Consider the following 13,795-nt stretch of genomic DNA (forward strand, 5'->3'; position numbering starts at 1 on the left):
GCTGCTGCTGCTATGAACTGCATGCTCAGTTCATGGAGAAGGCCCACAGACTCGGGAAGAAGGAGGTCCAGGCTCCATCAGTTATCTGCAGTGTGGCCCTGACCATTTACCCGATCTTTCTGAGCCCACCTGAAAAAAGGAGGGAACACTAATCCTGACACTTCAAGAAAGAAAGGAGAAACTGAGATACTTCGTGAAAGCTGCTTCAAAAACTATGAGGTCATGGTACAAGCTGGCTGCAGTTGTGCCACAGGGTAAGGTAATTGCCACACTTATAGGCAGGGGATGACCAACCCTGGCCTGCCCAGATCTACTCAGGAAGGACAAGGCCTTGAGGTGCTTCCAGGAGTATGAGGAAAGAGGCCACTCCACCCCCTATTGCACTGGACAAGGGCAACCCTGCTCCCCCAGCCCTGCAGGTCTCTGGGAGCCTCTGCAAGGCCAATGTGGTGGCAAGAAGTGGGAAAAAGGTCAGGCAAAGATCCAGGATGCAAACAGAACATTCAAACTTGCTGATAAAGAAGTGTTCTGAGCCAAAGAGACATAGGTCAGGGGTCAATGGGGCTGAGGGTATAAAGCCTATAAGCACACAGAGCTGTATAAAAATAATTCCATAGTGCATGGACCACTTGTAGGTGAGACATCAGTTTCCCGTCTCCATTCATTTGCTCATTCATCCTTCCATGAAGAATTTGCTGAGACCTTCCAGGAGTCAGGCCTTCCAAGTGCTACTGGCTCCACGCAACTAATAATTACACAGCCAACTGACCATTGACACAAAGGGCAAGTGCTATGACAGAGGAACGATGGAGCAAAGCAAAGGAGAGGGGAGGCCAGAGGCAGGAAACATAATTCTGCTTCTCTAAAGGGGAAAGGGTTAAGGTTCTGAGGTTAGAGAGCAGTGAGTGACTCCAGGTAAGATTCTGAAGCACAATATTGATAAACTGGCTCATGGAAAGGAAACAAGGTCCTTCTAAGGTCCTTAGAAAATTCACCAAGTTGGGAAAACTGGATGGCAACACACAGAAGAATGAACCTGGACCACTCTCTTATATCACAGACAAAAATAAATTCAAAATGGATGAAAGACCTAAATGTGAGACAGGAAATCATTAAAATCCTAGAGGAAAACGCAGAAACCTTTTTGACCTCGGTCTGGGCAACTTCTTTTTAGACATGTCACCTAAGGCAAGGGAAACAAAAGCAAAGATGGACTACTGGAGCTTAATCAAGATAAAAAGCTTCTGGGGCATCCGAGTGGCTCAGCTGGTTGAGCGTACTACAATTGATTTCAGCTCAGGTCCTGATCCCGAGGTCATGGGACTGAGCCCCACATAGTGGGGAGCCTGATTAAGATTCCGCACTCCCCTCTCTCTTCCCTCTCCCTCTGCCCCTCCTTGTTCACACATGTGTGCACACACTTTCTCTCTAAAAAATAAAATAAAAAGCTTCTGCACAGCAAAGGAAACAGTCCACAAAACTAAAAGGCAGCCTACAAAATGGGAGAAGATATCTGCAGACAACATATTCAATAAAGGTTTAGTAGCCAAAATCTATAAAGAACTTATCAAACTGAAAACCCAAAACACAACCCACGGGTAAATGGGTGGCTCAGTGAGTTAAGCATCTGACTTCAGCTTGGTCTCATGGTTCGTGAGTTTGAGCCTTGCGTCAGACTCTGTGCTGACAGGCACAGCAGGCTTTGGATCCTCTGTCTCCCTCTCTCTCTGCCTCTCTCACTCTCTCTCAAAAATAAATAAACATTAAAAAAAATTAACTCAGTTAAGAAGTGGGCAGAAGACATGGCTAACAGACACATGAAAAGATGCTCAACATCACTTATCATCAGGGAAATACAAATCAAACCATGATGAGACCTCACACCTGTCAGAACAGCTAAAATTAACAACACAAGAACCAACAGGTATTGGTGAAGATGTGGAGAAAGGGGGACCCTCTTTTTTATTACTTTTTAAAATGTTTATTTATTTTTAAGAGAGAGAGCAGAGAAGGGGCAGAAGGAAAGGGAGACAAAGAATCCAAAACAGACTCCAAGTTCTGAGCTGTCAGCACAGATCCCAATGCGGGGCTAGAATTCACAAGCTGTGAGATCATTACCTGAGTTGAAGTTGGGGCACTTACCTGACTGAGCCACCCAGGCGCCCCTTTTTTTCTTATTATGATCTTAGAGAGAGACAGAGAAAGAGAGTGAGTGCAAGAGAGCAGGAGGGAGGGGGAGAGAGAGAGAGAGGGGAGAGGAGAGGGAGAGAGAATTCCAAGCAGGCTCTGCACTGTTAGTACGGAGCCCGATGCAGGGCTCGAACCCACGAACCACGAGTTCATGACCTGAGCCAAAGCTGGACACTCAACCAACTGAGACTCAGGCATCCTACAATACAAGAAACAATAAGTGTTGCCAAGGATGTAGAGAAAGAACCCTTTTGCACTGCTGGTGGGAACGCAAACTGGTGCAGCTGCTCTGGAGAACAGTATGGAAGTTCCTTAGAAAACTAAATATAGAACTATCCTACAAGCTACCAATTGTACTATTAAGTATTTACCCAAATGATACAAAAATATAGTCAAAGGGGTACATGCATCCCTATGTTTACAGCAGCAGTATCAACAATAGCCAAACTATGGAGAAAGCCCAAATATCCACTGACTGATTGGATAAAGAAATTGTGGTATAGGGGCACCTGGGTGGCTCAGTCTGTTAAGCATCCGACTTCAGCTCAGGTCATGATCTCACAGTTCGTGGGTTCGAGCCCCGCGTCTGGCTTTGCGCTGACAGCTCAGAGCCTGGAGCCTACTTCGGTTTCTGTGTCTCCCTCTCTCTCTGACCCTCCCCTGCTCATGCTGCCCCTCTATCTCTTTCAGAAATAACTAAAACATTAAAAAAAAAAAAAAAAAGATGTGGTGTATATATATAATGGACTATTACTCAACCATCAAAAAAAGAAAGAAATCTTATCATTTGCAACAACATGGATGGAGCTAGAATGTACTATGCTAAGTAAAATAAATAAGTCAGAAAAAAATAAATTAAAAATAAATTAAAAAAAGAAATAAGTCAGAGAAAGACAAATACCGTAGGATTTCACTCATATATGGAATTTAAGAAACAAAACAGATGAGGGGCGCCTGGGTGGCTCAGTCAGTTGAGCGGCCGGCTTCGGCTCAGGTCATGATCTCGCAGTTTGTGGGTTTGAGCCCCTTGTCTGGCTCTGTGCTGGCAGCTGGCTCAGAGCCTGGAGCCTGCTTCGGAGTCTGTGTCTCCCTCTCTCTCTGACCCTCCCGTGCTCATGCTGTCTCTCTCTCTCTCTCTCTCAAAGATAGATAGAGCATGGAAAAAGAAAGAAAAAGAAAGAAAGAAAGAAACAAAACAGATGAACACATGGGAAGTGGGGAGAAGAAGAGAGAGGGAAACAAACCAAAAGAGACTCTTAACAATAGAGAACAAACTGATGGTTGATGGAGGGAGGTGGGTGGGGGATGGGCTAGATGGGTGATAGGTATTAGGAGGGTACTTGTTGTGATGACCACTGGGTGTTATATGTGAGTAATGAATCACACTGAGTTTTATTCCTGAAACCAATATTGCACTGTACATTAACTAAAATTAAAAAAAAAAAAAAAATTCACCAAGTAGTCTATTACTCCAAGTTTACTGCCTTTCTATTATATTTTGTGATCTAGAAAATGCAGGGGACAGGCCATATACATTTTTTATTTTTTATTTTTATTTTTTTAATAGTTTATTGTCAAGTTAGTTTCCATATAACACCCAGTGCTCATCCCCACAAGTGCCCTCCTCCATGCCCATCTCCCCCCTCCCCCCCCACACCCATCAGTCCTCAGTTTGTTCTCAGCATTCAAGAGTCTCTCATGGTTTGCCTCCCTCCCTTCCCCCACTATTTACCCCCTTCTTCTCCCCCACGGTCCTCCGTTAAGTTCCTCCTAATCCTCCTATACGTGCAAACATATGGTATTTGTCCTTCTCTGCCTGACTTATTTTGCTCAGCATAACACCCTCAAGGTCCATCCATGTTGCTACACACGGCCAGATTTCATTCTTTCTCATGGCCATGCAGTATTCCATCGAGGCCATATACATTTTTAAATAAAGTCTCTAATATCTTCGTGAACAAGACAGAAAACACAAGTTTCAAACTAACATAGTGAAGTGGTTCTTAATATACCCTGAAGGGTTCAAATCTCAGCCTGTCCTCTTCCAATATTTTTTTTATCAAGGCCTTAATGAAAACATACATAAACATGTTTATCAAATTTTAGGTTAATACAATGCTGACAAGGCTATCAGATATTTGAGAAAGAAAACAAAGATCACAGATGATCTTAACAGGATGGAAAAATAGGTGATATACTCCTAAATGAAGTTTAAATATGAGGAAAGTGAGGTCTTGCAGGAGGTCTATAAAAAACCTGAAATAGGGAAATAAGAGTTTAAAAAGACTGAGAGAGGGTTTGTGCTGACATTAAGGTGGCTGAGAGCTCCTCATGGAACTAGGGACCTGACTGACAAAGAGCTCAGGGGCTTGACTCCTGAGAAGGGAGCTGAAGGTGCAGAGAGGACAGCAGGGTATGTCCCAAACTTTGTATCCGTGGCAGGTGCCATGCTCCAAGCAGTGTGGACAACCTGGAGGAATGTGATGAGGGCAGGGATCCAGAGCAGAGAGGAAGAACTGAGATCGGGACAGGTGCAGGGGGGTCTGAGTAAAGAGGGAGAACCCACAACAGAGGCCCCCAGGACTCAGACAGCAGAAAGACAGCCAGGAAATAGCTGTAGTCAGAGAGCAGAGTAGGGAGCAAGGAGACATCTGAGACCTTGCCCTGAAATACTACCTCACCAGCTGGATGCCAGCAATTACAGCTAGGTGGCTATGGATTTCAGAGGACGGTTTCTCTGGAAATGCACCTGGGTCACCTCTACAGTGTCTGTGCTATACTCATGGCTGCCCATTTGGCATCTGACTGTCTTGTTGAGGAATGCTGACTCCTGGACACTCAGCCCCAGCTTCCAGAAAACCTGATTCCCATTCAGGTTCCCTAATTCAGCCAAGGCTCATCTCATGGGGAACCCACACAGAAGTCATCTCTGTGGGGACTGACAGCCATCTTTTTACTGCCCTTCAGGCCTGGGGGTGCAGGTCTCCTAGAAGTTAGGCTTCCAAGTAAAATGTCAAATTCTCTTTTTAGACAAGGCTTGTGGCCAGTGTGGCTGGTATGATTCTGCCAGATCAGACCTCTGCAAACTCCAAGCAGGCCCAGCAGTTGGGCACTACTTCAGGGCCACTGTGGCTCCTCTTACTCAAGGATCAAATACCAGTCAGCCTCAGTAGGGCAAGGCATCACAGTAGCCAATGTCCCTCTATCTATTAGACTTCTATATCCTTCTATATCTAATAGACTTCTATTCTAAATCTCTTAACATGTACAGGCTTGCTCTTCCAAGAGATCTTCCAGGGCCCCCCTGGAGGCTGGCTGCTGCTCCTCCTGGGTCCTGATCCTGTTCGAAAGCATCACCATCCAGCCACTTTCCCATCCTCCTTTCTCACTAGTGCACCCATTTATCCCTAAACCCCGCTGGGTCACCCTGGCCTTCATGAGGTTCGCTCCCCATGCCCTGCACTCATCACCACTGCCTTGCTTCAGGCTACCTGCCTCTTCCCTAGGCCCTCACTCCTGTCAGTCCATCTTCTGCAGTTATACCAAAGGATCTTTTTAAATATAACTCTGTGCAGGCTGCTATCTGTTAACCAGTGAAAAGGCCAGAAGAGACCCTGCTCCACCTGACTCCAGCCTGTCTGTTTACCTCCTGTACTGGAGCAGACCTCTTATTGCTCCATAGCAACCAGCATCTTGCATGTCGAAAGGGCTATGCAAAGTCAGAGCCCAGGCCACACATAGGCAAACCACGACCACTGTCAGGTATGTCCTCGGGCCCCTCAAACTTCTTACGAATGTCAGACCCTGCTCCAATAAGTGTCACATAGGCCAAAAGCATGACCATGACATTGCTGCTTTCTCAGCACTAACCTTGGGCTTGATAAATGCTGCTAAATAGGTGGATTAACCAAGGAAGCACCACTGCTACCTTCCCAGGGCTCCAGTGCCTGGAAATGGCTGCAGTTCCCCAGAGCTCAGCAGAGGATCAGTGACATTGCTTTGCCTTTAAAGCCTCCCCTTGGGCCTCTCACCAACAAAAGTGGCTCTACAGGGCAGATGCTCTAAGGTCTCCTAGGCACCCACCAAGACTGTGGCCATTCTTGGTGTAGAAGCAGGTGCTGTTGATCAGGTTGACACAGCAGCCAATCACGTCTCCTGTGGTGAATGTGGGACCGTAGGGCTGGCCAGTCCCAGAAGAGCAGAACGAATGCCCATCATCGCCGTGGTAACCATAGGAATGTTTATCCCAACCTGTTGGGGAAGAGAATAGCAACAGCTGAGTGGAGGTACCTGAGACAGCCACAGATGCCTGCCTGGGTCTGAGTCCCTCTCCCCATCCTGCCACCACCTCAATAAGTACTCTGGGCCTCTCAGGGCTGGCTGTGGACAGGGTCTGGGTATGCCAAAGGAGCAGTGACTCCAGCAGGTCACCACACCTGAGTTGCTGAAGCAGTCATGGGGCCAAAGCTGTGGTTAACAAGAAATGAAAACCATGACTGACCTGCAAAGGCCTTACCAGAAGGCCATGCATGAGACAAGGAAGCAGTCAGAGAAAGCCTCATGATGGAGAGGGGGCTTCAACTGACCTTTGAGAGTTTTTTTTTTTTTTAATGTTCATACCCAGTGCAATGTTCAGACCCCAACATAGGGCTTGAACTCACAACCCTGATATCAAGATCTGAGCTGAGATTGGGTGCCTGGGTGGCTCAGTCAGTTAAGTGTCCAACTCCTGACTTCAGCTGAGGTCGTGATCTCATGGTTCGTGAGTTTGAGTCCCACATCAGGCTCTGGGCTGACAGAGCAGAGCCTGCTTGGGATTCTGTCTCCCCCTCTCTCTCTGCCACTCCCCCACTTGCCCTCTATCTCTCTCTCAAATATAAGTAAATAAACATTTTTTAAAAATTAAAAGAAAAAAAGATCTGAGCTGAGATCAGGAGTCAGACACTTAACCAACTGAGCCACCCAGGCACCCATGATGTATATGCTTTAGATGCGTGGTTTTTATGGCATATGAATCTTATCTCAATAAAACTATTAAGCACACACACATATATGTATTTGACTTTTTATATATTCACCTGGTGTCCTGAAACCTTGTTAAACTCACCAATTAGTCCTGGTAGCTTTTATGAAGATTCTTTGGGATTTCTAAATAAACTGTCTGAGAATAAAGGCAGTTGTATTCTTTCTTTCTACTCTGCATGCCTTTTATTTCGTTTTTCTGCCTTACTGCACAGACTAGGGTCTCCTATACAATGATGAGTAGAAATAGAACAAAAGTGACACCTCTGAAGTGCACCACACTTTTGTACAGGGAAAAGAATGAAAAAGGCCATTCTGGGAAGGAGAAGTACAGTAAAGTCATGAGTACATGTGGGACCAGAGGGTGTGAGTTGCAGAGGGGCCTGCCTGCTGCTTGGCTAAGGAACAGGAGTAGAGTTCGCAGGGTAGGTAAGCCTGACTGGCTGGCAAGCAGGTGTACTCCCCAAAGTAGCTCCTCCAAATAGCTTTCCTAGCCTCTGCTGCCTCCTTGGGGTCTGAGCAGCATGCCCATATGACCATACTTCAACACATCCTTCCCCCCCCCCGCCCCCACCAAGTGGCATGGGTAGATGTTCTCTCCTGGGAGAGATTGGGTGCGTTTAGGGTGGTGTGGACGTAGACAGGGCAGCTCTCTCCAGAGGGGCAGACTGCTTGAGGATCTGAGTAGCTCACAAAGAAAGGCAGGGTTCAAACATTCTCAGTGTGTGTAAGTATGTGTGAGGTGCGGAAAGGGAGGTAGGGAGAGGGCAATGGGTGGGGGTGGGGGTATGGGCAGGCTGTAAGCAAAGGTATGTGGGTGAAAACAGATGGATGACAGGGCCAGTGGTTGGCACGGGAGAGACATGACATGACTAGAGAGGTGGAACTTACCAGACCCTGGAACCCAAACTCTGCCCTGCATTTGGACTGGTAAGCTCAAGGGCAAGTTGCCCCTCATAATCACAGTATCCATCCCAAGCCTTGTGTACCCTGAGCTTTCATGTCTTTTCAGCCAGGAACCCTCTGGTTAAACAAAGCTTCCCCAGAACCCATAGTGGGCAACAGGCCAAAGCTGAAGGGCTCTCACTACTGGGTACAGGACCTAGAGACCTGCTACTCTCCTAATACCTTTCCACCAATTAGAAGGAAACTATCGTGAGAATTGCCTAGAACTAGCTTTAGAAGGCCCAAGGCCTGGAGCCAGGCTCTGTTCTCACCTTTCCCATTCTCCGGAGACACTGGGACTGCCTGATTCAGGGGATAAGGTGCTGCTCGGGCATCAACCCAACTTCTAAGCTCCTTAAGCCCAAGAGTGGTTGGGGTCTTTCTACTGCTGGTGGGTTCACCGATCATTTGGCCTCAGGGAAGCGGCTCTTCTGGGGGCACAGTGATGCCCATTCCTGCCCTGAGAGGTAGGATGATGAGGCTACCATAGGCAATGCCTCTCCTCAGGCTTCAACACAGGAGGCTCTATTGCTCCTGGCAGCCACAGCTGCAGTAGCAGCCGCTCCTCTGGGCTACAGATGAAGGGGTGCCAGGTGAACAGCAGTGAGGACCAAAGTGACAATCATCCCTCTAGGTCTGGCTCAGATTGTACTTAGTGACCCTGGGCATGCCCACCAGCTTCCCCTGCTTCAGGATCCACATCCAGATGCCATACCAGTTACAGTAGGCCTCCCCTGGCTTCCCTCCTGGACCCTCCAGATGGAGCACAGGGGCTTTCCACATGCAACACAGTAACTGACCACAACATAGCAACCTGTTAGGAGAGTAGCACAGTAGCTCAGAGCTTGGTGCCTGCTTCAGATTCTGTGTCTCCCTCTCTCTCTGACCCTCCCCTGCTCATGCTGTCTCTCTCTCTCTCTCTCTCAGAAATAAGGAGAGTAGCACAGCAAATACCCTGCGTGTTTGGCACAACAGGTACTGCCACTTCCACCTCATCAAGAGACTGCGGGCCTTGCTCATCAGCCCACAAAGCTGAGAAATGGCTGAGATGGGATATGAACAAATCTTCAGATTCCAAAACCCACATCTTTCCTGTCATGCGTCTTGTCTCATATGGGGTGGTAACCATTCAGGCAGTAATAAAACTGTCCCTAAACTCCTGCCCCAACACCAGAAGAGAGTGGTCAAATGTACTGGCTTTAGGGAGCTGTAGACCTGAGATTTCTGACTTGCAGTGAGTCAGGGCGCCTTCAGGCCAGAAAAAGGGCAAGGCTCTGACTGCAGCCCTAAAGAAGACACAGGTACTGGTGCCTCCTGTCTGAAGGCTACAGCTGGCTGTCTCTGCTCTCCAGGGCACCCCCACCTTCCCACCTCACCAGGCAGCCACAGCCAGCTGACCAGAACACACACTTCCACCCACCACCCAGTGCCCAATGAAAAAAGGCTTCTTAGGCAGGAAGCCCCACTTCTCACATATAAAGAACATACATATGATTCAGCCAAAGATAGGCGCACTTGACTTTAGGCCACAAGCCTGAGTTCTCAGCATGGAATCCCCCATGATGGGCTGCTCTGCAATAGGGCCCTACAGCTACTAGAGACCCAAAATTTGCTCCAAGGGCCTGGGATGCCAGGGACAGAGGTGTGGCTCTCCTCAATGCTGCCTGGGGAGAAAAGATTTCCCTAAAGACAAGCCCACCATTCATCAGCTCCTGAGGCCATGTGGCTGTGGGGGAACAATGCCAGGAAGGCCACTGCCCATTCTAGCCCTCCCCAAAGAATCTTTAGGGAGAGCTGCTTGGTGTCCTATGGGCCCTCTTAGAACCATGCCCACAGCTGCTCATGCCCAGTGGGTCCACCCTTTGTGCATCATGATCCAACCCCAATACTTGCTCCTTTAAGTTTTCCATAACATTGTGTATATCCTGCTGAACCTTTCCAGTCACTAGTAGTCACTTGTCCTGGGACTGTCCCTGTCTATCCTCCCTGGCCAAAACAGGGGCTCTGTGAGGCAGGGTCTACATAATCTCATCACGAGTTCCTCCAGTGCCCAGCATGTCAGGAGTCTGAGAGGTGGTACACGAACATATACACACGTCTGTGTGTTTGTGTGCAGTGACCAGTCCTAGCCCATCTGTCTCTCACGCAAGGATGACCCTGCATGACAGATTTTATATACAGATTTTACTGGCTAGAAGACAGAATACTAGAACTGGAAGATTTTCCTTGTTTTAGCTTTCTCAGATTGAAGCGGCAGTTACTCTAATAATCTTAAAAAAATTTAGCCATTTGATCCATCAAAAATAGTGAAATTGCCCAAAAGAACCATTTCCTACTTAAGTTAATAACTCAAGGATATTTGGGAGCTATTTTTGTTGGCATGTATGAAAGCTCAATAACTATCACAAGAACAGACACTTATATTTTCAAAGACCTAATACAAAAATTTAAATATTTTGAATACTTTTCTTCAAAAATAAACTATGTAATTATTTTAACAAAACTACCATAAAGCTATAAAAATATGGATTTTAAATTTAAAAAAAAAACTGAAGAGCTCAATAAAAAAAAACAAAGCATTTACTTAGAATCGATTTAAGATTTGCCATCACCTTGGTTTGTCTGGAAAATAGGTTAAGTTTCCCTGTTTTTGTTTTCAATTTCCAAATGATTCACCATTTATATAGATTTACCCAAAGGAAGAAAATGCATAATCCCTAAGTACACTAAATAAGGCTTCCCAAAGATGTCCATGTCCTAATCCCAGACCCTGTGAACATGCTATCTTAATGTTACACAAGATTTTGCAGAAGTGATTAAGGCTCTTGAAACGGGAGTGGATTGTCCTGAATTATCTAGACAGAGAAGCAATGCCATTGCAAGGACCTTGTAAGAGGGAGGCAAGAGGGTCTAGTGAGAAAAGGTGACGTGACAGCAGAGAGATTGGAAGATGCGACACTGTTGGCTTTGAAGATGGAGAGATGGGAACACAAGTTAAGAAATGCGGGTGGACACTAAAAGCCAGAAAACGCAAGGAAGCAGATTCTCCCTACAAAGTCTCTAAAAGAATGCCACCCTGCTGATATCTTGATTTTAGGACTTCTGTCCTCTAGAACTGTAAAATGATTATTTCATTTATTTATTTAAAGATTTTGTTTTTAAGTAATCTCTACACCCAACGTGGGATTGAACTCACAAATGCAACATCAAGAGGCCAATGTTCTACTGTCTGAGCCAGTCAGGTGCTCCTAAAACAATCTTTAAGTCTTTAAGTCACTACTATTATTACAGCACCAATAGGAAACTAATATGGTCCTTATAGCTATAGAAGAACCTACTGAGCATCTGGAATGATCAGTGTAAAAAATCAATGCCTTGGGGCGCCTGGGTGGCTCAGTTGGTTAAGTGTCCAACTTCGGCTCAGGTCATGATCTCACGGTTCGTGGGTTCAAGCCCCATGTCAGGCTCTGTGCTGACAGCTAGCTCAGAACCTGGAGCCTGTTTCAGATTCTGTATCTCCCTCTTTCTCTGACCATCCCCTGCTCATGCGGTCTCTCTCTCTCTTTCAGAAATAAATAAAACATTAAAAAAAAAGAAATCAATGCCTCAGCTCCTTGTGTCTTGCTCCTCAAAGTGCCATGAAGTTAAAAGCTTTTCAAAAAAATCACAGGCCTATAATGTATCTTCAATTGGAGCTATCATTTTATAACCAATATTTTTTTCCAAACACAATTAAATAAAGTATGTATAGGAAGTGTTTATGTATGTGTATAAAAGGCAGCCTGGGGTGAAAAATGGATGTTATATACCTCATTCAGTAGTAACAGCTGCGGCAGCAGCTTGGTTTAGGGTCACTGTTGCTACTTTCCCATTCGCTGGAAAAGAAGAGCAACCAATCCACTTGCCACCAATTAGTTAACAAAGGCCAGCCTATTCCATGGAGCTGACAAATTGGGGGTGGTGGGAGGTGGAAAAGCAGCAGAGAAGACATAATATATAAGTAAATCAATAAGCAAACAAGAAAAGACCTGGTAGATAAAACATGCTCTGAAGAAAACAAAGCAAGGCGATGGGCTAGAAATGGGAGTGGGGATAGGGACTAACTGGGATGGAGGAGTCAAGTTAGTCTTTGCTGAGGCATGACCCCTAAGCAGAGGTGTGCTTGATGAGAAAATCAGAAAAAAAGAACTTTAGGGGAGCTTGGGTGGTTCAGTCGGTTAACCGTCTGACTGCAGCTCAGGCCATGAACTCAAGGTTCTTGAGTTCAAGCCCTGCAATGGGCTTTGCGCTGACAGCTCAGAGCCTGCTTGGGGTTCTCAATCTCCCTCTCTCTCTGCCTCTCCCTCACATGCGTGCGCATGCACTTTCTCACATTCTCTCTCAAAATAAATAAACAAACATTTAAAAAAGAAAATGAAAAAATAACTTTAGGGGTAAAGTGAATGAGCCAGCATGTCTGAAAAACAGGAAAAGGTGGCCAGTTGGGCTGGGGCTGAGAGAGTTAAGAAGACTGGGAGCAGAGCTCACGGGATTCACTGGATGTGTGTGCTGCTGGTCTGAAAGCAAACAAGGATGCCTTCCAGGTTTCTGTCCTGGACAAAAGGGTGGATGGTAGTACCACCTCCTAATAGAAGGAGCAGGCCTTTGGGTATGTTAAGTTTGAGTAGGTGGTGGCTATACAAGGCCAGTGAAATGACTGTGGCTTATCCCAGATGCTCAAGACTGTGATGGGAACACTCATGAAATGAACAGTAGCGTAGACACAAAATTTTAAATAAGTCAATGGAGGATTTTCTTACTGTGTTGTCTTGATACAATGGCTTTCTGATTTTCCTTTGGGTGAAAAATTCAGACCAAAAACTAGAAAGGGCACAACAAACACAGAGCAAGGCACTACACGCTCAAAAAAGAAGAGGAGATGTTAAAGGTCATAAAGTTACTCTAAATGGATTAAGTTACCCCGCCCTCAATGAACCTTCTCCCCAGGCCTTGAGAAGCTGTACAGCAGAGAGGAGCAGGTACTAACCCTGCCATTCTTGAGGAATCACAGGAGACAAACCATATAAGACCAAGGCCTAACTGCTGTTACACATTCTGTAGATGGTCTGTTGTCAGTCTCAATCTAGGGTCCTGCAGAGGGCAGTCTGGCCTCCGTTAGAAAGAGACACTATCACCCTTGGTGCTAGGGCAACAGTGTGGCCTGAAGGGCTTCTGCAGTCTGGTCCTGGATACAGCCCTGTCTCTCCAAGATGGCAGGTCCTCGGCAGTAACTCATCTCCTTGGACCTAGCTACTGTTCTCTACCAAGTGAGGTGGGAGCAATTAGACAGCTTTGTCAAAGAGCCCTAAGATCTACTTAGAAGAAACACTGAGTCTCCAACCAATCAGCAGGTACGATAATCCCCCTTGGAAGGTTGAGGAAACTGAGTCACTGAGAGGCTACATGAAGGCTGTGGTCTTGTAGAGAACATTCTCAGAAGCTCAGTTCTGAGGGACACTCAGGTATGCACCAAGCAGGTGCCCACAAGGGTGAAGCCACCACCTCCTCCTTCTTGAGGTAGCCCACAATCCAACCTCAGGAAAAAGGAAGATGCTCTGAGAGAACAGTGTGAGTTCCTCAAAGACTGGGCTCCATTAGA

General features: G+C 46.4%; 1 protein-coding gene across 1 annotated transcript in view; it reads right to left on the reverse strand.

Annotated features, from left to right (window-relative positions):
* The window catches only part of RANBP10 (RAN binding protein 10), a 66,435-nt gene that overhangs the window by 14,077 nt on the left and 38,563 nt on the right, over nucleotides 1–13,795 (reverse strand). Inside the window, exon 4 of the mRNA XM_039222666.1 lies at nucleotides 6,274–6,441. Coding sequence (XP_039078597.1) covers nucleotides 6,274–6,441 — 168 coding nt within the window. The remainder of the gene's footprint in view (nucleotides 1–6,273; nucleotides 6,442–13,795) is intronic.

This window comes from Hyaena hyaena, unplaced genomic scaffold, assembly GCF_003009895.1.
Source record: "Hyaena hyaena isolate Hyena2069 unplaced genomic scaffold, ASM300989v1 scaffold_18, whole genome shotgun sequence".
NCBI lineage: Eukaryota > Metazoa > Chordata > Mammalia > Carnivora > Hyaenidae > Hyaena > Hyaena hyaena.